The sequence below is a fragment of the Triturus cristatus genome, chromosome 2_2 (assembly GCF_964204655.1).
Source record: "Triturus cristatus chromosome 2_2, aTriCri1.1, whole genome shotgun sequence".
In the NCBI taxonomy this organism is placed as follows: Eukaryota; Metazoa; Chordata; class Amphibia; order Caudata; family Salamandridae; genus Triturus; species Triturus cristatus.
The window spans coordinates 1,249,319,585-1,249,346,298 of NC_140582.1; the positions used below are offsets into that span (position 1 = coordinate 1,249,319,585).

At 47.6% G+C, this 26,714-nt stretch overlaps 1 protein-coding gene across 1 annotated transcript in view; it reads left to right on the forward strand.

Annotated features, from left to right (window-relative positions):
- The first annotated feature begins 506 nt into the window (after positions 1–506).
- C2_2H2orf81 (chromosome 2_2 C2orf81 homolog) overlaps positions 507–26,714 on the forward strand; it is a 163,949-nt gene continuing 137,741 nt past the window's right edge. The window contains exon 1 of the mRNA XM_085642948.1: positions 507–551. Coding sequence (XP_085499074.1) covers positions 507–551 — 45 coding nt within the window. The remainder of the gene's footprint in view (positions 552–26,714) is intronic.

Here is a 26,714-nt window from a genome sequence, read left to right on the forward strand (position 1 = left end):
AGATGTCCCCAGGTCAGACACGAGGTGAGCCAGTGGTTGGATGGATGCATGCTTTCAGACCTGGTACAAAGAGAACTTCGACATGGGTGGAGCCACTAGAGCAGACTAGAGGTGAGCTAGTGGGTGGATGCTTTCAGTCCTGAGAGAAAGAGAACTAAGGCGTGGGTGGATGCAACCAGAGCAGGCTGAAAGTGAGATGATGGATGGATGGATGGATAGATGGATGCTTTCAGAAGAGGTACAAAGAGAACTAGTGGATGGTAGCTCTCACCAGAGCAGGCTGGAGGTGAGCTAGTGGGTGGATGCTTTCAGACCAGCTACAAAGTGAGGTAGGGGGTGGTGGATTCTATCAGACCTGGTGGGGAGAGAGTTAGGGGATGGGTGCATGCTATCTGAGCTCCCTGTATGCTCTGCCCTCAGGACCAGGAGGCAGCACATGGTGATGGATTGCTTTCTTTGTAACATCTTTCTCTCCTCACATCTGTTTCCCACATACTTTCCTAGCCATGAATAAGTCACCAGTGTCTAATCGATCAGCACGGATTGCCCAGGTGAGTCGCTATCAAGCAGTTGAGAGAATTAGAGGATGAGGATGTGTGGAAGAAAAGGCCCGTGTATCATGGCTGGCACCAGTATCCATTAGTGCTTCGATGACATGTCATGGCTGGAGTCATTCAGTTTCTGGTAATAACTCAGTGGACCACAAGCCATGACACCTGCCGGTGTCCAGTAACACCTCAGTGGACCACGTGTCACAGCTGGCACAAGTCTGTGTCCAGTAGCATCTCAATGGACCACATGTCATGGGTGGCACAAGCCTGTGTCCAGTAACACCTAAGTGGACCACATGTCATGGCTGGCACCAGGTGGTGTCCAGTAACATCTCAGTGGACCACATGTCATGGATGACACCAGCCGGTGTCTGGTAACGTCTCAGTGGACCATGTGTCATGGCTGGCACCAGTCAGTGTCCGGTAACATCTCAGTGGACCACAGGTCATGGCTGGCATCAGCCGGTGTCCAGTAACATCTCAGTGGACCTCATGTCATGGCTGGCACCAGCCGGTGTCCAGTAACATCTCAATGGACCACATGTCACGGCTGGCACCCACCGGTGTCCAGTAATGTCTCAGTGGACCACATGTCACGGCTGGCACCAGCCGGTGTCTGGTAATGTCTCAGTGGATCACATGTCACGGCTGGCACCAGCCGGTGTTTGGTAACATCTCACACCAGCCGGTGTCCAGTATAATGTCAGTGGACTACATGGCATGGCTGGCACCAGTCAATGTCCAGTAGCATCTCAATGGACCACATGTCATGGGTGGCACAAGCCTGTGTCCAGTAACACCTAAGTGGACCACATGTCATGGCTGGCACCAGGTGGTGTCCAGTAACATCTCAGTGGACCACATGTCATGGATGACACCAGCCGGTGTCTGGTAACCTCTCAGTGGACCATGTGTCATGACTGGCACCAGCCGGTGCCCAGTAACACCTCAGTGGACCACATGTCATGACTGGCACCAGCCGGTGTCCGGTAACATCTCAATGGACCACATGTCATGACTGGCACCAGCTGGTGTCCAGTAACACCTCAGTGGATCACATGTCATGTCTGGCAACATATAGTGTCTGGTAACATCTCAGTTGACAACAGGTCATAGCTGGCACCAGTCAGTGTCCACTAACATCTCAATGGACCACAGGTCATGGCTGGCACCAGTCAGGGTCTGGTAACATCTCAATGGACCACATGTCATGACTGACACCCTCTGGTGTTCAGTAACACCTCAGTGGACCACATGTCATGGATGGCACCAGCTGGTGTCCGGTAACATCTCAGTGGACCACATGTCATGGCTGGCACCAGCCGATGTCCAGTAACATCTCAATGGACCACATGTCATGACTGGCACCAGCTGGTGTCCATTAACACCTCAGTGGACCACATGTCATGGATGGCTCCAGCCGGTGTCTGAAAACATCTCAGTGGATTGTCCGGTAACACCTCAGTGGACCACATGTCATGGATGGCACCAGCTGGTGTTGGTAACACCTCAGTGGACCACATGTCATGGATGGCACCATCTGGTGTCCAGTAACATCTCAGTGGACCACAGGTCTTGGCTGGCAACAGCCGGTGTCTGGAAACATCTCAGTGGACCACATGTCTTTGCTGGTGCCAGCCAGTGAACAGTAACGTCTCAGTGACCATGCCCATGCCCCTCACAAGGTCTCTCACTCATGCACAATTCCCCCTGGCTTGGTCATCCAACTGAAGTCTCTGTTAGAAGGTAGTGTGGGAGGTGAATGGTCACAATGCTTATTTTTAGTCTGTATATTTCTTACCATCAGGGTCATTCTTTTGCAATAAATCTCCAGGAGCATGGTACTTAGTAAGATATGTGCAGTGTGTCAAGACCAGGCTGCCCAGTGTTGGTGACACCCGGGTAGTGTCCTCCAAATGTGGAAACCTGTGCTGTTGATTCCCACTTGACTAAGGTCTGAGAAAAATACATACCGGATCCCTTTAAAAGCTATGACAGTCTATCACTCTTTAGAGTAGCAACATTCCACAGGCCTGGTACATGAAGAAAAAAAAGATTTGTCAAAGCCAATAGTTCAAGCTTTTTTTTTTTTTTACAGTGAAAAGCTTTTTTATGCTGTGCTGTATGGTGTTCAGTGAGAGGAGGGATGACATTGGGGCTGAGACTTGAAAGCATGAGGCGACAACATGTGCTCAAGCTTGGGGTGGTGGTTACTGACAGATGAGCAAACCTTAAAACTGATCACCCTGTTACCCCCCCCTGGACATGGTGGCACGATACGCCTAATTGCCCACTCCCGCCAAAAAAAACAGCATCAAAAAAACTAAATGTTAGTGTCACAGAAATACCATGGCCCCAATGTAGAGGCAGCAAACCAGCATCATAAGTAAGAGGGTGCAGGAAGAGGGAGGATTTGAATTTAAAATCTGCGGGGCATCCTTACGTTTCTTCCTAGCGTGAAATACATGGTGCTGGAAGAAGCTGCTACTGTGGCCAACTCCTCCCATCTTAACGTAAGACATAGTTAAACATCGTTTTTTTGGAACCAGTCAAAAGATGCACACTGTTTATTTTTATTTTTAAAACTCACATTTGCAGAAGTAATTGTGGTGTTAAAAGGATTTTGTTCTATGAACAGAAGAAAAAAGGTAACATAAGGAATGGTTTATGTATTTGGTTTTGCTTGTTTGTTGCATTAAGTCAACCAGTGATCAGTGCATCGTAGGACTTAGGCGACATTACTGACCATCCTTGTACCAAGACGGTGACGAGATCATGAGAACAATGTTGTCCATGGCTCCTGGGTGTGTCAATGCATGGCTACCCGGAGACAGATCACTTGCGGTCCACTAATGACCCTTCCATTCATTCCTTTGTTGTCCAGCTTCCCTCTGGGAAGAGGACCCACTCTGTGCACCTCCATCTTAGCCCAGCCTCGAGGAAGCAGCAGAAACAGTGAAGGAAAGAGCAATACCTTGAAAAAACGACAGTGAATCAAAGAAGGTCCATCGTAAAGCGGAACAAGAGTAAAGTGCAGGCCATATTGAGTCTGTGTCTCCGATTAAAGGGATGTGGGCTGAATGGGTGACACCGGCAGTCTTGGTTGGACAGCCTGTGGTCCAAGGTTCACATCACCATCTTAGCTTTCTTTAAGTAACAAGCCTCAGGGTGGGGCAGTAAAGGAGATATCGCGAGGGTGGGAGGAGGAAGTGAGAGGGTTAGAAGAAAGTTAATCCATGGGAGAAGTGGAGATGGCTAGAGAGGAGGGACAGTAACTGGGAGAATGAGAAGCAGGGTACACCACAGGAAAATGGTCAGTACATAAGAGAGAGAGGAGTCCTAATACTTGACAAAACACCAGATGCTAGAGAGGAAGGTCAGAAAATGTAGAAATAGATGGCCAGAGAAGAAATAAGAATAAAAGGAAGATAATCAGCTAGCCAAGTAGGAGGAAGAGGTGGACAGAATGTAAGTACAGCCAAAGGGTGACAGAGAGGAAGGGTTGCCAAGGAGTGCGAACAAGACCTAAATGAGGGGCAGTCAATGATGGGGAACAGGGAGATGGAAGGGCGGGAGCAGAGAGATAAAGGGGTGAGAATCATTTATTATTGGCAGAGATGAATCATGGGGCTGTGGAGGTAACAGTGAGTAGATGGAAAGAGAGGGAATTTAGTGGTTGAAAAGATTCATTGGGGGGCTGCAGGGCAGGAGAAGAGGTCAAGGGGCAGCCTACCGTCTTTCTCTCCTGATCGACCAGTCGTGTGATGAGTATGAGGTGTTTGTATTGGGTAGGATTTGTTACAAGATAGTATATTCTACCCAAGCCGTGCCCTCGCTGGGTTGTATGCAGGCTGCGAGGGAATCCTTAGCTGGTAACCTACCCGCGAAGAGATGAAACAGGGAGCACAACCACCCTCAGAATAGGTGAGGACCACAATAGATCCTGGCCTATCCATAGGTGAAGCTGGAGAGGTGAGTCTTGAGTTCGGAGGAGAATCACAACATTGCAGAAGGTCCTGGGAGACATGTCTCCATTGGGTCTAGTAGAATGTATGGCGAGGACGTCTGCTGCAGAACCTAGGCTGCAGGCCGTTGGTAGTTTGTAGCTCCTTGGAACTGTGTTTGGTATGATGCATAGAGTCTTGAACTGCGTCCTCTTTTTATCAGCAGCTAGTGGACATCTTCAGGGCGGTAATTGTTTGAATGTATCACTGGAGGCCAGCCGCAGCCCATGCAGGTAAGAGCGGTGGGGCCGGGTGGCGAGGGGGATTTCCACAGACTACGAGGGAAAATTAAATAATAATGACTTTTCCCTCGTCGCCAGCTGTCAAACTACCGCACACCCCCCCCCCCCCCCCCCCCCGCCCCGCAGCTCATGCATGCATGGGCCACGGCTATTGGAGGCCATTTCGAGCCTTCCACATTATCCTGGACTCTGAAGTGTGGAGAGTTGTTTGCCTTGTTCATAGGTCTGAAATGGTATCTCAGCTCAGTATTCTGAGCAGGGGCTTGTTTCTACAAAGAAGACCCCTATAGCAGACAGCCATGATAGAATGCATTTCTGGTGAGTGCATTTATTGACTGGACGCAGAAGGGTTGCCTTCTAAGAGGTACACCAAGTTGCAAACGTTTTGTGCTGGTCAGATAGGTGAAATCTCATAGGTTTGGAGAGTTGAAAGGAAGATGTAGGGTCGAAGGGGCTCAACATCAACATTTTGGACTTTCATCCTTTCAGGCAGAGACAGTACTGATGCATCCATTGTTGGATGGGTTCTAGACCGGCCGCCACCTGATGATTGTCAACAGACCCCTCGTGAAGGGCGTCTTCTGCGTACATCCTATAAAAATTCTGGAAAAGGCTGTCAGCAAGTCTCTGTCGAGTTATCTTGAAGACAACCATCTATTGGACAGGGATCAGTTTGGTTTCCGCCCAGGTCATGGGACGGAAACTGCTTTGGCAACCGTGTTGGATAATCTGCGAATGCGAGCCGACAATGTTAACTCTTCGGTTGTTAGTGCTACTGGATATGTCGGCCGCATTCGACACGGTAAGCCACGCAGTGCTGATAGGAAGGATGGAGAGACTGGATGTTAAAGGTCGTGCCCTGAAATGGCTGCAATCGTACTTGTCAGAAAGACAACAGTTTGTAATCATGACACCGTTCGCCTCTCCCAAGTCTTCGGTATGTCACGGAGTGCCTCCGGGTTCGGCAATAAGCCCCATCCTCTACAATATATACCTACGCCCTTTGATTCCCATTATAAAATCATATGGGATTGATTTGGTCGACTATGCTAATGACACCCAACTGGTGTTTTCCCTGGAAGGGAAGCACGCGGTGACTATGGACACCTTCCAGGAATGCATGCGTCGGGTTTCTGGCTGGCTTAAAGTAAACTCTTTGCAGCTCAATGGGGGGAAAATGGAGATGGTATATTGCTCTGCTGCTAGAATGACACAGCTCCTACTGTGTGAGTTTAGACTCACCCCGGAGGATGACCCCCTGGTCCCAGTCAAAACAGTACGTAACCTGGGTGTCTTGGTTGATGAAAATCTTCAAATGATGTCACAGGCTAATAAAACGATCAGTGTGTGCTTTGCCCTGCTAAAAGCGCTTCGGCAGATTCTACCACTTCTACCCAGTGAGGCTAGACCCCTGGTGGTGAGGAGCATAATTCTGTGCAGACTGGACTATTGCAACTCCTTGTATTTGGGTGCTCCTCATTATATACTGCAGGGGCTGCAAAGAGTCCAGTCTATAGCAGCTAAGCTGGCACTTAACAGGCAGCGCAGCTCCTCTACCACAATGGCTCTGAGAGATCTTCACTAGCTGCCCATTAGGGACAGTCTGCTGTAAATCTCTATGCATTGTATATAGAGCATTGCATAGCATGGGCCCTCTATCTATGCAAGAGAGATTTACCTGGTATAAGCCTACTAGACACCTTCGCTCCTCTAGCGTAAATCTGGTAACAACTACTAGATTTAAGAAATCGAGGATGGGAGGCAGGGCCTTCGGTACAGCAGCATCACGCCTCTGGAAGGAGCTACCCCAGAGCATCAGACAAGCGAACTCTTTGCTCGGTTTCAGAAAGAGTTTGAAGACCTGGCTATTTCCCAGGAATGAGAGCAATGCTCCTCGCTAATATTCAGGCCCGTTTCTGTTGACTCCATCTGTCTAGGTTAAAGCGTCAGGATACCCGTAGGGTGACAGTCTGCGCTATATAAGTGTGCAATACAATACAATGCAATGCAATACATGTGACAGCTGATGGTGCAGAGTGATGATGTAGGCCAGAAACTCCACAAATATGTCAAAAAGGACTTGGGGGAGATCTAACGTTTAGGGGTGCTACAAGTTAAAAAGACGGTTTTAGAGTGCATTGTGCTAAATCTAGCCTGGTGTGTGTGGTTATCCAAGGAAGAGGTTTCCAGCTTATGACTGCCCCCCCCCCCCATTACTTTTATCTCTACCAATGAGTCCAACAGCCCTCTGTAGTAGGCTTCAGTTGAGTAGGATACGGGTCAGACACGCAACCAGTGTCTCAAACAGCTAGGAGTTCAGCCTTGGTGTTAAGTAGTTGAGGAGGCCATTGGGCGCCAGTCATCTGAAGAGCTGTGTGATGACTCTGTTTGACTCAGTGACTCAGTTTCACAATTGCACTGTGCTTTCTGTGTCCTCTGGTAGTATCGAACTAGCACTTGGAAGGCTCAGTTTAAAATTGAAGCTATAGAAAGCGATGGAAGAGACCATTACAAAGAAAGAAACTCCAGCAAGAACGTCTACAGCTTGAAAATGAGAGATAAGTCCAAGAGCAGCAGATGAGACAGGAGGAGAGGGTCAGAGAGAAAGAGCTGAGGCAGAAAGAGAAAGACAGTGCTGCCAAACTTAGGAAGTTAGAGGTGGAAAGAGCTGGGGTAGGATTCATCGAAGTACCAAGCACTGCACTTGAGAAGAATAACCACTGTATCCGAACCCTAGGAACAATTGCACACTAGCAGCTGACGTAATCGTATGGATTGATGGCTTTGAGTTGGCATGGGTCATAAAGAACTTAAGTAAGGTGGAGAAAATGTTACTCCACTATTTACATAACAACTAGCGTGTAATAAATTTGTGACGGATTGTATGACAGTAACAGAACCACCTATGAATGCATGAAGGATGCTGCTGTGATTGACATTTGTGGACTAAAGCCTAAGACTAAGAGTGCAGAGAAGGTGACGGGTGTGAACTGGGAGACATTTATGCAGAACATCCATAAGAGTATGAGGGCGAGTATAGGAAAGATGGTATCCACTTTTGACAGCTTCTTTAATTGGCTATTAGTTGAACACCTTTGGGGCATTTATCCAGTACGGCAGCGTTAATATCTAGCTAATGACAGATCCCGGATCCAGAGGAACGTCCAGCACATGCTGTTATCTGAGTAATAATCCAGATAGGTCAGAAGAAGCGAGGTGGTCAGATGGTGAGTACCTTCCAGCAGTTGCAAGTTTCAAAGAGTAACCTAAGTTGTTCCCAGGTGACTCCACAAGGGGAAAAGCTTACATTGAATGGATGTGTTTCAGATGGTGACATGGCTAGGAATAATGTATGTGACCAAGGGGCGTCTCAGACCGAATTGAGGATGGTTGTTACAGCTGTGCGGCACCAGGCCACATGAACAGTAGCTGTGCTAGCATGCCTCACACACTGCATGTGATGAGACTACTTTTGGTCTGGTTGACAGAGAGCTGCTCAGACGTAGGGCTGGCATCTGTAGATGCCTGTGAGGGCATGAGGGAAATCAAACCTAAAGTGCCTCCCAAGACCCAGGACTCTCTGGAACCTGCATGGGTTTATGGTACCAAGAATGGCTGGCATGCAAGACACTGGTGCTCATCAGATTATTCTTGGTGCATGTATAGTAATCTTGTCCAAGGTTATTCTTGGTGTCTCCCGTCATGGCTTCTGGTGACTGGTGCAGGTTTTTATTACACGGTTACCAATGCAGAACTACCGACCGATGCCTAGGCCTAACTGCTCAGTATGGGCTGCCTGCTGTGGAATGGAGCAGTGCAGGGTGTCCCGGGGCACAGGCTTTCACCAGAGCAGACTGAGAGACGAAGAAGCCTCCACTCTGAGAGTCGGTGTCTCTGGGGAGGTCTAGTGATACGCTGCCGTCTGAGAAACTGATCTCTTTGGAGGAGGAGAAGCAGCTGACAGCAGCAGACCTGGTACTAAACCTGGTAACCTACCAGAATTCCAGGAGGTGCTTGAAGCTGAAGGCCTTGGCATGCCTGAGTTTGAGAAAGCTCAATCAAAATGTCATCCTCTGGGAGAGTTCTGCCAGAATGCCTGAACACTAACCCAAAGATAGGAAGTTAGAAGCTGGCCTCTGTGTAGTGAGCCCTCCGGTTCAAAATCTGAAGCCAGTAGAAGCTTGCTAGTTACCCTTGATGCACCAGAACATCATTTGCACGTGTCCCTTCAGGATACTTTGTCTGGATGAGTTGTGGTTAAAAGGACTAAGCAGAGTGTTTACCTCTGATTTCTGTTGGACTGACTCTTGCCTTGCATATCCTACTTGTCAGTTAAGTGGCAAGTCTGAAGGTCAGACCGGCACACCACCAATACCACTGCCAGTGGTCGTTCCTTCGAAGACTGATTGATAAAGTCACTCCCCTGATCCTCCTATGAGTTCTGAAAATAAACATATCTTAGTGGGCGTAGAAGTGCAACAAGATATCTAGCTGCAGTTCCATTGCAGAGGACAACTTCCCCGGCAGCAGCCAGCGCTCTGACTGGCATCCTTTTAAGATTTAGATCCCTCAAAGAAGAGCTTTCTGACCATGGAAGAAACTTCATTTGGACCTACTTGAAGGCCATTTGGGCAGAGGTTCGTGTAAATCACAATGTTTCCATGTGGAATCACCCAGACATGAATGAACTGGTTGAAAGCTCCAATAACATTTTCAAGAGCTTGATGGGTCCTTTGGAGCAACCATTGAGCAGAAAGAGGGACGTCCTCCTGCCATACTTTTCACATATCAGGAAGTGCCACAGAAGGGTATGAGTTTGTGCCCTTTTCAACTTTTGTATGGGCAACATTCTCATAACCCCCTCACTTTGTGGACGGACAGCTAAGAAGGAAACCCAAAGTCCTCCAAAAATGACCTGGTTGAATGGCCTTTGCGCAGGATTGCACTGCTGATACACAAAGTCGTAAGGAACTTTCAGGCAAACCAGGAGCTACTGATGAAATTGTATGACTGGAAAATGAAACTGATTGTGTACCAGGTACAACAATTGGACCCTTATTTATTTTTTAGGTGGTTTAGAAAGAGCTTATTGTCATCTCATGATAGAGTTGCAGTCCTGAGTTATACAAACAAGGACAAAAATGTGGGTGTGGAAGATAACCAGACCATAAATGTTCATACAAGTGGGTTGGGCTTCACTCCAACATCCTTTGATCATAGCCCCTAAGCAGACAATGAGTCTTTCTTTGAATGTGTGTTTTTCAGATCTTTTATGAGTTGTCTGTAGTTCCATTTAGCTTGTAGTTTTCAGTCCAAAGCTTGTCACTCTTTTGTACCTAAGACTTCAAAGGCTTACGACGGGTGAACGGGCATATGTGATGACACTGTCAGTAGGTTCCTAGTGGGGATGTGGGGTTGTGATAGCTTTTGAAGGTAGGCCTTATGGATGATGCAGAGTGCCTTGAATTCAATACTCGCACCCACCTGAGCACTTTTAGAGCCGCAAAGATATTTGTGTAGAGGCACATCTTAGCAGCTTGGTTTGGAGTATTTTGAGCCTCTTGCCCAAGCACTTTGACAGCCCTGTACATATCAGATTACAGCATCCTTTCCACATCAAAACAAGGCATCTTGCAAGTTCAGCTCAGTGAGATGTTTGCATGAAAGAGAGGACTGTATAAAGTAAGGAGAGTTGCATGTTGACCCTCCTGTCTCTAAGGTGTTGATTTAAGGAGTGAAAGACAGCCTTGAGTCAAAGATGATGGTCTGGTTTCATGCTATCTGAGTGGTTAGAGGGGCAGGACCTAGGCTAGAAGGCCACTGAGATGGTAGCGATGTGGTGTCTTGTCTTTCTAGGATTAGAGTTTCTGCTTTAGCACCGTCTAAGCCAAAAATATTTGTTTCGTCCATAGTTATATGCCATCTAGGCCCTCAGTGATGGTATAATGGCCCTCCAAATTGTTCTCCAGGAAGGTGTAGATCTGTGCGCCAACAGTATACATCTGGAAGTGATTCAATCAATCAGGGATTTATAGAGCGCGTCAAATCACCTGTGAGGGTCTCAAGGAGCTGGAGTAGCTAACTACTTTGTGGTGATTTGTACATTTGAACAGCTAGGTCTTGAGTCCTTTCCTGAAATCCAGTAGCAGTTGGGGCAGTCTAGAGGTGCAGGGGAAGGTCGTTCCAAGCTGTGGCTACCGGGTGTGGGAAGGAACGTCCCCCGCTGTTGACTCGGCAGATCCGGAGGATGCCTGCGAGGAAGAGGGAGGCGGATCGTAGGTGTCTGGTTGGTTGATGGAAAAGGTCATGCATTTGTTGATGTATGCAGGTCCATCGTTGTGCGGGGCTTCGTATATGTGGTCAGCATCTTGAACTGGCATCTCTTCTGGATTGGGAGCCAGTGAATCTTCTTGAAATGCTGTGTGATGTGGATCCGCCTGGTGAGGTCGAGTGTGAGTCTTGCCGCTTAGTTTTGTGTTGTCCGTATTATCTTCAGGAGGCTGAATGTAGCCCAGATAAGGGCAACATTTGAACAGAATCAGAAAAAGATGGTGGAGCCTTTTGCACCACTGCAGAGACATTTACAAGTATGGACTCTGGAGAAACATGATCACTTGCCGAGTATGACCATGAAATATTGAACCCGTTCATTTTAGAGTGATACTCAATCTGTTGCCCAGTCTGGACAGCAATAGGTTATGATTGCCTGGGGCATATGGTGCAAGGGATACTGGCATCATGATAATTAATGCTTACATTCAACCGAACCAGACAATCAAGGCAGCAAAGGAACTGTGCCACTTTTTGGAAGTATGTATAGTCGAAGGGCCCACAACTGACCTTATTCTTACTCGGGACCTAAACTTCAACTTAATGGGTTCCTCCTCGGGTGAAGAAGTGTCACTCCAAAATACAATCTGGAACATTCCACCGCAAGGGAAACCACAAATAGGTAAACAGACTAAGGCCGGACAGTTGGTTCTGGAAGAACTGGAACATCTTAACTTAAGAGCAATAAATGGAAGATCCGCAGGGGATAACCCTTCTGCAGCAACACATAGCTCAACAAGAACGAATACAATACTGGACTACACCTTCATCTCCCTAGATCTGTTTAATCAAATTACTTCGTTCCAGCTGGGCGACAAAGGTGATAGGGACCATCGGCCTCAAGAATTTGAGCTCAGAACAATCATCCCTATGTTTGAACGCTCTTCGGCTCCTCAAGGATCAGAATTCACCATCAACCTTAAAAGAATTAAGTTTATGCAAGCCACAGATAGCAGGATGGTGGAAATCACAAAACAGCACTTTGAATCGAGGCTCGGATCAGGTGAAGTTGGGAAATGGGAGAACTTCACCACAACTATGGCAGTATATTCAACCAGTATCAAAGCACCAACTCAACAGAGATCTAGGAGCGTGAAGCCTATGTCATAAACTGCCAAAAAAGAAATCAAGCTCACAAAAAATTCCATCTATCGATCATTGAGACAACTTCGCTGTAATCCAAATAATAAAATACAACTACTACAAAAGCAAAAGGCGCTGTTGAGAAAACAAAAACAGGGCTCAATTAGATCTGCAGGGGACAATCTCTGGGCAAAATTACATGGCGATATTAAACAAGGTAACAGCGCCAGTTTCTAGAGAACCATAAATCAATTAATCCGTCCTGCCCACGAGGGAATCTCTTCTAACATTTCAGAGGAATTATGGGTAAATCATTTAAGGTCCCATTTCCACCAAGATACTCAGTTCAGGGTTTGGGGTCAAGATACTCAAAATGTATCAGAAGGTGAAATAACCACCAATGCCTGGGCTGTAAGTAACCATACAGTACTTGGGAAACTAGAAGGACATTTACCAACAGAGGACCGGTCGAGGAGCCAAATTAGTACCATCACACAGCAGATAGGGAAGGGAAGGGAAGGAGAGAAGGGGCTCCTGGCCCAAATGGAATACCGCCAGCCCTTTATAAACAAGAGGCAAACTTTTGGGCAGAAGCACTGGAACCACTCTTCAGAGAACTAAGGATGTTGAACATTCTGCCGTGCTTCTAGAGAGGATCAATTATCTCACCAATTTATAAGACAGGTGAAAAGTCAATACCATAGAACTATTGGCTAGTGGCCCTAATGGACAATGAGGCAAAATTCTTGGCTGGAATGTTACTTGGGAACTTCTGGCACGGGCTAACGAGAAATCTGCAATCCCATTAAATCAGACTGGATTCACAAAATCAGTCGGGACAACCACAGATATACTTACTATGGCAATGCTTATGGATAAGGCTGAATCTGCAAAGATGCCCCTACAACTATGCTTAATAGATTATAAGGCAGCCTTAGACCATGTGAATCGCTACAGCCCATGGTCCAAATTGCACAGCTGGGGGTTGCCACAGCCCCTATTAAACCTGCTGATCAATCTGCACACTGATACATGGGTTCAGATAAAGCTGGATGAGGGGTCACTCCTGTCAAGACGCATACCAGCGGAAAAAGGGCTTAAACAAGGATGTGTTTTAGCACCCACGCTATTTAATTTATTTCTAGCGGACCTTGTCCCGCTCCTAAATAATTGTACCTCACACACCCGAAAACTAGGAGGCATATTATTGCCATGTCTCCTATATTCGGAAAACATAGCCCTGATCAGCTAAACGCAAGTAGGGTTACAACATCTTTTAAAAGTTACACAGGACTTTTCTAAAGTAAATGGTTTAACGATAAATCTGGAAAAAACAAGAACCATGATGGTCAGCAAAAAAAGGAAAAATCAGTTGCTTGGTTCTGGGGAAAGACTCGAATTGAGGACACTTTGGAATATAAATATCTTGGTGTGAAGATAGACAAAGGTGGCCGACTTTTGGCACAGAAAAACAGCATCAGGCAGAAAGGCCTTGCCCTGGCAATTTCTCTAAAAGCATTAAACATCAAATGAAATGGACCATTGATTCTGCCCTTGGAACAGGTGGCTCGTGCTAAGATACTGCCAACAATTACCTATGGCAGTGAGGCGCAGAGAGGAAGAGATGCCAAAATACTCACTACTACAGTAACAGCTTCATACAGGGTCATTTTCGAGCTGCCCAAATATACCTCAACTGTGAAAATCAGGCTAGAATTTGGAATCCAGAAACAATCTTTTGCAAGACAAGGGGTATATATTATCACCTGGAACAAAGTGCGGAAATCCGCTCATGGAACTCTAAATGAACATCTGTGGAAGGAGTTACAGCAACATGCCGTTTTACCTGCTGCGAAATATCTTAAAAGCAGCTCACATAATATTGGGCGGAATCAGCTTTGGGAAACCCCTACAAATACCACCACATTTAAAAAACTGGATTGGAAGACGGTCAAACATCTCCCATGGGTGGAAGACAAGGCATCTCTCTCAAAAAGGGCTCCTGGATGGATGACGCTGAACACCTACACGGAGCCAGCCACTCAAAATGACTTAGACCTGGGTTATGCTAACACTACAAAATCATATTCTTGAAGTACAGACTGGGTCTGATACTCTGTATACAGCATCTTCAACCCTGGCAAAAGGAGAAGGCGGGCTCTACTCGCCGCCTTTGCGACTCAGCGCCAGAAGATCTGCTGCATCTACTATGTTCATGTAAAGAACCCTTACAAGAATGGAAACCACTGTTAAAACGCCAATTTAATCACCGGGGGGTACGCACCAGGAGACAAGCGATGTCGGCATGTTTTGCACCTAGCGACCCACAATTGAACTGCTGTTTAGTAAAGTTCCTGAGGTTATGTGAAAAGAAAATGCCAGCACTGTAGTTATTAAACATTGTAATCATCTGGAATAAGTGCAAGTCCAACGAGGAGGCTTGAAGAGGACGCCTCCATATACCTCTTTTCTTGGCACTAATGCACTTTATCTAAGTCTAAAGCACCTCTAACTGAACATGGGCATAATTAGTGAAGGGAAGCACGGACTGGAATTACGTTTATCTGCGCCTAACAAACCACAAGTGAACTGTTGTCTAGCAAAGTTCCTAAGGTTATGCGAAAAGAATATGCCAGCACAACAGCTACTAACGACTTGAGCTTTTATAAACAGGTGCAAGTTTAACACGGAGGCTTGAAGAGGATGCTCCCTTTTTGGCACTAATGCACTTTATTCAAGTCTAAAGCACTTCATTGCACTTTTTACAGAATTCTGGCATAGTTAGTGAAGGGAAGTACGGACTGGAATTAAGTAGCTTAACCTATAAATGTTATGTGCAAAATCAAAAAATAATTTGGCTAGGAAACTTGTTTCTTCACTTGGCTGATTACAACACAGACTCAAAGAATTATAAATATAAGATATATGAACTATGACATTTATATATGTATATTTGGTTTTAAATGAAGCTATTTTGTATTGCAATGGTTTTAATTAACTATGCAAATAAATTAAACTTGAAACTTGAAACTGTGGCATATGGTGCGATACATCAAGGAGGCTCAGTGCCACATGATGTCCCTCATCAAACGTGACGAGGAACTCCTCTCTGTTGGGAGCCAGGGCTGTGTCTGTTGCTCGAATATGAATTTACCTTGAAAAAACTAAAGACAAGAGGCTTTTGACAAAACAGGAACAGTTGGTTTAATCAAACACTTCGGCCGGGAGAACTGTTACAGAGACGGGGTCTGAAGACTGTTTCAAAGTACAATCGATCTGAACAAGGTTTCATGCGTTTCTTTGGGTATCATAAAATGTTTCAGTTTATCCTTTTTTGGTAAAGACTGCGGGCCTTGTCTCTGGAGTCATAAATATGGCCCCTAATAACACAAGCAGGTGGCCTCAACCATGCATGGACACAATGTGGGCCAGTGGGCAACGTGTCCAGATGTCAGGCATGAGGGGCGCATGATCACTGCATGTACGGTGTGTGCAGCGTCCTGATTGGCTGTGTGTTCCTAACATAGTGTGGCATCTGACTTCATGATGTTTTGGGAATTCATGCACCCCTCTGGCCAGGTGTGCTTTATTGGGGCCAATCTCCCTGGACCATTGTGGTGTCGCTGCACCTATCTGTGGGATGGATCTGAGTTTCCTGTTCGCTTGTTTGTCTGCCGGCTACATGCCACTCCACCTGTGACCTGTCAATCATTAACCTCAGGCCTAGATTTCAGAACCTGCCTGACCACGTATATGTGATGGAGAGTTTATGACATGTGAATTCGATAATGATGATGCGATCTTGTTCATATACTTAAATGTATCATTGTGCATAGCGACATCGACTTTTTCAAAATTAACAGATGGACACCTGATTGGAGGTCATTTTACTGCTGGGTTTGTTTGATGTGTTTTTGCCTCTATTTGCAGGGTTGTGCTAATAAGCAATTGGTTGAAAGTTGGCCTGCACCTGTGAGTATGCAGTGACATGCTTCAGTTGTTTTGAGACTCTGGCCCTTATAAGCGAGGAGTTTATCAGAAAGTTCATGTCAGGTGACGATGTAGGACAAGCAGGTCTCTTGCAGGATGCATGGTGAGGTTCCTATGAGAGATTAGATGATTTGATCTTAAAGGCTAACTTGGTTATTTCCTTGTCAGTGAGCAGGTTTAAAGTGGGAAAAGACAAGTGTCATGAGTTTGGCTGGACGGCCGGATGGAGAGGGGACTGAGGTTTGTTTAGGATAAAGTCCCGGATCTTTATTTTGCATCAAATAATTGTAATAGGTCTTCACAGTGTTGTGGTGTTGAGCATGGATTGTTTTGTAAGACTTTTTGGTTTTTCAGTTCGTTAAAGATATTGAAAACTTCCCTGGGTTGGTCGGCAGCCTCATTAATGCCTTTGGCAGCTCGAATTTCTTTCTCTCCAGATGGATTTCTGATAATCGTCTACATTTCTTGTCTGTCTGACGCATTGTAAGCTTTGGACGGGGTTCACATTATTGCTGACCATTGGAGCAGAGATGGTTTTCTAGAACAGATTGTTTGCACAGATCCATTTATTGGATGCTCTGGGTCCATAGTTGTTTTCCTCATTTTTTGAGGTGGCGGTTTCACGACAGGGGTGATGTTGTGGTTTACTATCCCTACCTGTCATTCTCAAACAACGTGTTGTGATGAAAGGGAATTTGCCACTTTATATCCTTGATTGAACTCTGCTGTGATGAGATTTTTGAGAAATGAAGTGGTGGTCAGTCTTTGCTCGAACATATAATCCTGCCACCCTCATGTCCAGAGGCTTTAGAGGAGAAGCCTGCTGGACTCTTCACTGTTGTGGAAGATGCCACTGAAGCAAATTACCTACCTGACCTGGGTAAAGGCCATGAGCCCCACAGGGTATATGAAGTGTACTTGCTTGAGAGTAAATGGTTGCAATCTTAGTAGTTGGTGGAACAGATGAGGAGGAAAGGTAGCCCCTACCCAGCTTTCTTTGCGGCTATCCCAAGGATGCGTGCATTTCGGGAGTCAATCTCCCTCCAGATGTGATACCTCCACAGTACGATGAGTGCAAAGCTCTACTGAGACCATTGTCAGACTTGTTCTTGGTGACCCAAGGTGACCCAAGGTGCAATACGCATGCATACCATCCACACTTTGAGTCACATCTGCAGGATGTGACCCAAGGTACATTGTGCAACATCTACAGGATGTGACCCAAGGTGCAGCGCACACACATGCCATCTGCACTTTGAGGAACATCTGCAGGATATGAGACCAGGTGCAGCACACACGCATGCCATCCGCACTTTGAGGAACATCTATAGGATGTGACCCAAGGTACATTGTGCAACATCTGCAGGATGTGACCCAAGGTGCAGCGCACACACATGCCATCTGCACTTTGAGTCTCATCTATAGGATGTGACCCAAGGTGCAGCGGGCACGCATACCATCCACACTTTGAGTCTCATCTACAGGATGTGACCCAAGGTGCAGCGGGCACGCATACCATCCACACTTTGAGTCTCATCTATAGGATGTGAGACCAGGTGCAAGGCTGCATCAAGGCTGAAGTAGCCAAGATACTGGATCTTGGCATCGTTCACAAGCCTGTATTCGATGGGCAGCTCAGAGTTGTCGGTGCCTAAGCAAGCTACCTGGACTTGAGATTTTCATGGACTACCATGGTCACAATGAGTACACCAAGACCTTAGTCAGATAAGCTTGTGAACAAGTTAGGTGCTGCAAATAATTTAAATATTTAGCAGGTTTGATTTGGCCTGTGACTATAGAAAGTGTGTGCTTACACTCTGGAACAAAAGAAAAAAATTCCTTTTGGAACATCATTGGGACTTTACCAGGTCTGAGTTATGCTGTCTGGACAGAAGAATGCCTTGCGATCTTCAAGTGCTTGAGAATGTCAGCTTCACTGGGCTGCAGGATTTCTGTGTCACCTACTTCGATGACATCGCAGTGGTCATCACTGGCTGGCACGTAAACCACCTGAGCCGGGTGCTTCAGACACTATATGCAAAGCTCACCTTCAAGTGTCAGATCTGGCACGTAAACCACCTCAGCCGGGTGCTTCAGACACTATATGCAAAGTGTCAGATGGTCCCGATCTTGGTGGTTTACCTTGTGCTCTTGCACTGGGAGGTTGCCTGGACCTAGACGCAAAAAATGGGTCAATCAAGAACTCGTGGAGTATTACTAGAATTTTGGGTAGAATTGAGGATTGTATTTGCTCCATTGACAGTCGTGACTTCCAAGAAGCTGACCAAACGCGTCATTCGGACTGTGAAATGTCAAGACGTTTTTGACAGGCACAAGAACACCCCATTACTTCTAGATCCTGCCTACTTTAGGCAATTTGAGGGCTGATGGATGTTTATGACATGGATTCCATTTTAGCACGACGGAATGGCATCGTCAGAGGTGTGAGAAGTATGCTGTCCACTAATTAAAGTGGGCCCCTTGTACCAGTCCAAAAAAACCCTTATGGTGAATAGGTTAAAGACAACCTTTATTGAAAGCTATCCTAGTGGTAGCTATGGAGAGCAGCCTTCAGGCTCAATCTTGAAGGAATGTAAAGCAGCTTGTTTTACCAGATTATAACCTCCTGAATGAACAAATGAAAGGACAACCACACAAGAGATATATAAAATATATGTCTTTATTACTAAATACTCTACTAACCTCTTTATGAGATTAGAGCACAAAGCACACAATATTAATCACTAGAACGACAGTAAATAGCACAATACACAGCGGGGTCCAGGGGGAGACCGAACTATAAACTAAGAAAGTGGTACAACAACCACGACTTAACAAGACACAGTCCCTAGAGCACGTACAATCGCTGGGACCCCAAGGAACCACCCAAAGTAGTGACACTGGAGACCACGGAGGACAGGTGCAGTGTGTGAACACATGCGTGAGCGCCGTACAATCCTATGGGAAAGTCACGGTTGGAATTTTAAAGATTAAGGACACTTCGGAGAGTACTTTAAGCAAACCTTTTCAAACATAGAAGGTTCTAAGGCCAGCACCCTTGAGAGTACCGAGATACCCGTGTTACCTATCCCAGAGGAGCCGGGTGCATAGGGGTCAAGTGAAGTCGGAAACCTTTGTCGTTTTCAATGGCGTGATGCGGAAAAGTGCTGCTGCCGGGAAGATGAAAAGTGTCCAGTGGGATCCAAGCCTGGATCCGAGGTGAGAAGAACCTGAAAGCAGAGGGGACAGAGTCTGGGTCACTTCAGGGTGACCAGGGGCACGATAGACTAATGCCCACCGATGTCGGGTGCTTCAGATGAGATGATGCGTTGTTTGACTCTGCAACCACGGGGACCAGGAGACGTCGACGGTGACCAAAGTCTGGAGGTGAGCTGTCCCACGAAAGATGTCGAGTGCTGGGGGGGTCAGTGTCCGGATGGAGCACCAACAAGCCTTGGCAACTGCCCCCCACGCGGGCAGAGTAAATAAGCTTCGGTGAGACCCAGCAAGGTCCTGGGGTCTCTCCAAGCTATGAAGAGTCAGGGCACGTCTGGAGCAACCAGGAAAGCCCACTGAAAGTCAAAATTACCTTCACAGGGACTCACAGGCCAACGGACCAGGGATCGCGAAGGGACCTCGAGCTGAATCACAAACTACAGCCCACGGAACACTCATGGAGTGTAGGCCGGAAATCTTCGGTGGAATTACTGTTCGAGGTCAAGACTACAAGTAGCCCAAAGCACAGCCTCAGGGATCGCCGAAAAGCATATGCTGCAGCAAAAGTACACGTGCACAGGGGTACGGGTTGCACAGTCTCCACGAGGGATACGGGTCTCAGGATTGTTGAGAGAACTGATCGACCTCAGAGACGCTCGAGAACCCACCTCCTGTGTTGCAGAAATCTTCTGAGTCCTCGGGAGATGCAAACCAGTCAGATGCGTTAAAGGTGCCTGTCTTGCAGGGGAGTAACTCCTTTACTCCAAGGGAGATTCTTCAGTCATACAGGGTAGTGTGGATCGTCGAAGTACTTGGTTTCTGTAGCAGAGTTTAGTCCAGGTAAAATCTTAAGTCCTGTAGTCAGGGGTTCCTACATTATACCCAAGGAAGGGGTGGGACAAACTCCTGGGACCCACCTATGGGAGGGTCGGGACAGAGGGGTGGCTACACCCATGTCCTTTGTCCAGTTTCACGCCAGAGCAGTAGCAAATGGCTCCTGAAACTGGTTTGAACTGGACTATGCACAGGGACACCAAATGTGCCCCCAGTGCAGACTTCAAACACTCTAATGCACCCACCCAGCCCCAATACACTAAATCCTGTCTGGGACGTGGTCACACCTCGTTGTGACAGGAAACCTATTGTCAAGCCTTCCCCTGCTCGAGCTTGGCTCAGCAGCAGGAGGGCAGACTCGCGTCTGTGGCTGGCAGCATCCATTTTGTGATGCCCAGGTCGAGAAAGCTGGTGCTGGGTAGCCCGGTGTGTCACATAGGTCCCTCTAGAAGGATGGAATCATACCTCCCACACCAGTTACTCATTTGGAGGTATGATTCCAAGGTGTTTGACACCAAACACGACATGTTTCTAAGCAGCTGTTTAAAAGTTAGCATTTACCGCGAGGTTATAATGCACTTAAATATATATGGTTGGCCGCATCACAAACGACCCCGGAAAATAGGTTCCAAAGGCTGCAGAGGGACTCTGCTCATGCAGGTGCACCCTCTCACATAAAACCCAGCACCCTACCTTCAGGATTGATAAGGCCTGCCATAGGGGTGACTGATAGGTTTATATGTGCAGTGATTTAGAATAGATATAGTGAACCTATATCTAAGTAAGGGGTGCATGCACCACCTTACATAGGCTGCAGTAGCAGACCTGTTGTGTCAGTTTGAATGGTCTCTCAGGGGTGGCATAATACATGCTGCAGCCCCTTGGAGGCCTCTGGGGTACCTATGCCCTGGGTACATAGTATACCATATAGTAGGGACTGATAAGGGTACCCCCAGAATCCAATTTAGGGAGATAACAGATAAACTGGGGTCCAGACTAGTCAAAAACCAGCAAAACACCAGGAAAAAAGTGGGGGTAACCATGCAGTCAGATTCCACATTCCTACAAGAGGGGCTTTCTTTTATCTGCTACTAAGAAATCAGTAGTGGGTGACGGCAGAGGAAGAGGATTACACCATAATCTAGGCAGTGAAGAGGTTGTGTTCCTCTGCTTGTGTCAACCTCCCCTGCCCGAAGGACCATAAGCCCTTGTCCATAGGCCATGGAAAGGTTCTGAAGTTACTTCAGTGGTCGATTTCCTTGGGAGGTTTAGACCTTACAGTAGAGCATAGGGCCGGATTACCTACTCCAACTAGAGTATGCAAGGAGGGCACCAAATGTGCCCTTCAAAGCACCCTGCCTTCAGGATTGAAAGAACCACAAGTCTTTACCTTTGACCTTTTTCTCCATCAATTGGTTTCCTTTCAAATTGCATGACTTCTCTCTAAACCTTTACTTTTAACTTCGCAGATACGATTAGAAAGGAATGATCTTAGCCAAGACTGAACATGTGCAGGAAATATTCACTATTGTTCCTTTTCTACGCGTGTGCGGGGAATTAACGCTGCTTGTCACCACACTGAGCATGAGCAGAAAAGGATCCCTGCAGAATCGAGAACTGAAGAGATTGACGTCTTTGTCCTGGTCTTGTACAGACAGTATTTCTTCCTTCTGATTGCGCAGAAAATCTCGTTATGAAACAGACTTGCGAGTCTCACTCGCCCAAACAAACATGTAAATCTGTGCGCACTGCACACATGCAGATATAGAAACACACTTTCTCTCTAGGTCCTTAAATTTGGTTTCTGAGAGAAAGCGCGGAGTAGAGACACTACCGGTCCCTGTCAGTTTACAGTTGAAGTGCACAGCTCTTCTCTCAAGCGTGCGCGCCGAAGCCTACAATGCTCGCTCCTGCTGAAAAAACCAGACCGCTCACCTCCAGTCTTGGAACTACATCCAGGAAGAGTCTGAAATGTATACAAACATTGCCTCAAAGCGATTATGGACGATGACTGAATACTTTCCAATGCTGATATTTCAGTGCCTTCAATTAGTTGACATTCCTTTTAGATTTGCTGTCTTTCCTAGCAACTAAATTAATAGAAGTCCTCAACCAGGCATAGCATCTAACAACTACCAATGTGGCAATCGTCCTGCACAGTGAGTCGGAGGTATCCTGTCCACATCGTATGACGAATTTGGTAAGTCTCTCCCGTCTGCCACTGCTTGAAAGAGAACTGCCCGGGCCTCCTCTGAACACTGAGGCAGCGCCTGCGTGACTGTATCCCAGATAGTATGAGAGTAGCAGCCCAAGAGGCATGCGGTATTCACTGACCTCAATGCCAAGCTGGAGGAAGATAACATTTTCTTCCCAAGCTGGTCCAGCTTCTTGGATTCCTTATCAGGGGGAGCCAAAGGGAATTTGCCTTTTGATGAAGAGGCTTGGACTACCAAGCTCTCAGGGGAGGGGTGTTTAGTCAGGAACGCTGGGTCGCCTGGAGCGGAGCAATGGCGGCTGGCAATCGTCCTATCCACAGGAGCCCCTGTGCTGGGCTTGGACCAAGTGCCAAGGAGGAAGTCCGCGAGGGCTTCATTGAACGGCAAAAGGGGCTCCGAAGAGGAAGCTGCAGGCTGAAGCACTTCTGTTAGGAGGTTAGTCCTGACTGTCCACGTAGGGAGCTCGAGGCAGAGGACCCCGCCTGCCCTCCTCACCCCCACAGCATAGGAAGCTCCCTCCTCCGTAGCAACGGTAGGGGGAGAAAGCTGGCCAGTGTCAGCGGAAGTGGACAGACCACTGGCATCACCCAGGTCCATTCTCCAGTCTGGTTCCTCAAGCTTTTCAGTTAAAGGGATCAGGAGCCCCTCCCAGTCCTCTTCCTCACCTTCTGGTCCAAAGGGAATGACAGGAATGGACACGGGGATGAAAGTCCTTTCTGGCTTTGGAATCGACGTCGGTCCGGCTCGGTGTTAAATTCGGGGATGAGGATGGGGTCGCCGCCGAGCAGGGGCTTTGCCGACGCCAGGAGCATTGACGTTGGGAAAGGTAGAGTGAGATACACTGGCATCAATTGAGATCTGGGCCTGGATCCACGGGGACCCTCCGGAGCCACCCGCGTCGAAGTCCCAGTGCCCCTGACTGACTCGCTGGCCCTGAAGGCACGCCAGCAGAGCCGGGCTGCCCAAATATGAGGTACAAGGCCTCATAGAACTTTTGGATTTGGGCAGGAGATGCTCCAGCTCCCAGAAAGGGAGGAAGGCGCGGAGCCGTCTCAGAAATAGTCTTCGGAAACAGAGCCTTCGAGTGACGACGCTCTGGACCGCGGGTCGCGCTGGTTGACCGACGCAGAGAAGTCAAAGAACGCCTGTGCTTCTTCGACTTCATCTTGTGTTTCCCTGACTTACTCAAAGATCTGCCCGATTACTTCGAGTGCGAGGAGTGTGCGCTACTGACTGTTCTCGAGATCTTCCCCTCAAACGAGAACAGGAGTGACAAGGAGCAGAGCGCTGGGCCTCCAGCAGCTTTCAGGACTGCTCCCGCAAAGCCTTCAGGTTCAAGGCCCGGCACTCGTAGCATGACTTTGGTGTTTGGAGTGCGACCACAACCCAAAGGCACATGAGTTGCAGACCCATCACAGGCATCATCCGGAGGCAGCAACCGCAGTGCTTGAAGCTGTTTCTACGCTGGGATATCCTTGATGCACCAGGAGTCTACGAATCGAAAAAGAGGTCAACAAGAATTCAAACAAAGTTAGCCAAGAGTGGCTAGGGGTAGCACTCTACGGATCTGCACTAGGCAGGCACGGAAAATGAAATACCTGATGTCAGCGCGCATGGGCAGTGTCTATGTAGGTCCCGTGAAGTCATCCTGGTGCCCACAACGCCAGCAACGGATGCTGAGCCGACTGACAACACCCAACGGCGCACAGCGGTACTGCTGAAAGAAAAATCTGCGAATCCAGACTGACTCCTGGGGGAAATTCTAAGTTAAGGAATCTACAACTAACAGTGTCTATCAGATAAGAAGTTTTATATAGTGCTCAGCTACCCTATTGGGGTTTCCTGGCGCTAAAAGTCAGGTCAGGTCCATCCAAGTCTCGCTAGCTCAGAACAGCCAGGTCTTCAGCTGTTTTCAAAAGATCATCAGCGATGAGAAACTTCTTAGAGGCTCTGGGAGGGCATTCCACAGCTTGGAGCCCTGAAATGCAAAAGACTGGCCTCCAATACATGTGCATTTGACTGTGGCGACAACGCACAAGTAAAGTTCACTGGAGCGGAGGGAAAGGGAAGGTTTGTAAGCTCTTTATGAATTCATGCAGATATTGTGGGCCAGCCCTGATCTTGCTCTGTGAACATAGCACAAGGCTTTAAAGTAAATTTCCTTTTCCACTGTAAGTCAGTGGAATTCCCGTAGACGACAAGAGGCCGGGGCACTTTTTGGAGAGTCTATAGAGCATCCTAGACGTGGGGTTCTGGGCCACTTGCAACTGTTTGATGGAGGCTTTATACGCTCCCAGATAAAGTACGTTGCCATAGTCCAGCCTTGACATAATGAGTGCCTGAACCACCATCCTTTGAGCTGGGAATGGGATTAGCCAGATGATTTTCTGCAGACATTTAAGGAAGGTGAAGCATGTGGCGTCTGCCTTCACCACCTGGGACTCTATGGACAACTTGTCGTCCAACAGGAAGCCAAGAATCTTAACCTTGGGGGCTGGATCCGGAAGAGCGCCCAGGATTTCAGGCCAGTGTTGGGGACCCAAAGGGACAGATTTTTTTCCCAGCACCAGTAACTTGGTGTAGGAGGCTGTCTTAGTATATGGTGCTCACTTATGTAAGTGTAGCACCCTTCCCTAATCCAGACAACCCTTATGGGGATTTTAGTGGTCTTAGACAACCTTAGAAAGCTCTCTAATTGGTAGCTGTGGAGAGCAGCCTTCAGGCTCTGACCAGAAGGAGTTTAAAGCAACTTGTTTTACCAGTAATTAAAAAGAACCACACAGTGTAGTTATTAAAATATGTATTTTATTATTAACACTCTTTAACACATTGAAATATCTCCTACCTGGAGACATAAACACAATACACACAAATACTTAGGAAATAGCACATGTAAGTAGCACAAATACACAGTGGTCTCCAAGGGGAGACCAAACCATAAACTAAAATATTGGAATGCGAGCCACAACCTAAGTCGAGGCTGGACCTAGGAGACCTAGACGTGTTTGGGACCTAGGGAACCACCCAGGAACCCTACGAAGGCCGTGTGCAGAGCGTGAACACGACCGCGTGATCAATACAAGTCAATAGGTAAGTCACGGTTGCAGTTTTAAAGAAGTAGGACCCTTTCCAGGGGACCCTGAAGAAACCCTGTGGAAGACAGAAGATTGAAGAGTCACCCCGCACGTGTATACCCCAGGAACCAGGATACCTACACCAGGGTAGACGGGTGCATAGGTGTGAAGTGACTTCGGAAACCACCATAGACCACAATGGAGGACTTCAGAAAAGATGCCGCTGGAGAAGAAGACGAAGGAACCAAAAGGTGGATTCAAGATGAAAAGAACCGGCAAGCAAAGGGGACAGAGTCTATGCCACTCAGGAGTGACCAGGAGGCATGGAAGACGAATGCCCACCAATGTCGATAGATGCAACAGAGTTGACGTTGCCCTTGAAATTGCAGCTCTGCGGAGCAGGCGATGCTGCGGTAGACGAGGAGCTGTTTATGAGCTGTCCCACGTCGGATGTCGAGAGCCAGGGGGTCAGTGTCCTGCAGGGGCACCAACAAGCCTTGGCAGCGACAGCCAACGTAGTTGTCGAAAAAGGTGCAGTGTTGGGACCAGCAAGTTCCAAGTGACTCACCACAAGCAGGTAAGTCAGATCAGGCTATGTGCAAGCAGGAGAGCCCATTGGAGCAAAGAAGACCCTCGAGAGGACCACAGGCTGGAGGCACAGGAGTCACAAGAGGACCTTGAGCAGCTCACAGTGCAAAGGATGCGTTGCAGATGAAGATCTTGGCTGAAGGAGATGCTTGAGGCTGGAGCTTCTTGGAGCCCGAAAACCTCTGGAGGAGAGAGTCAATGAGCCTTGGCAACGGCAAGTCGACATGGTGCCCAGGGGTTCTGTTCCAGCAGTTCCGACAAGGGATATTGGCCTCACACTCGGTATGAAGTCAGTGCAGGCCTCGAGGCAGTTGCAGAACCACCTCCAGTGTTGGTGAGCCTTTGAGTCCGTGGGAGCCCAGGATCAGCAGACCGGTCAGCTGCATTGTGGTGCCTGCCGATGCAGGGTAGTGACTCCTTCACTCCAAGTGAGAGTCCTTCAGGTGTCTTGGATGTCCACAGGCCCTGTGAAGAACCTGTTGCAAGACTTGCAGGATGATGAGACCAGGAGCAGCAGGAGTCTTCCCAGTTGCAATCTCGGTTCCCAAAGCGAAGCCCAGCGAAATCCAGAGTACCCAGACGGTTG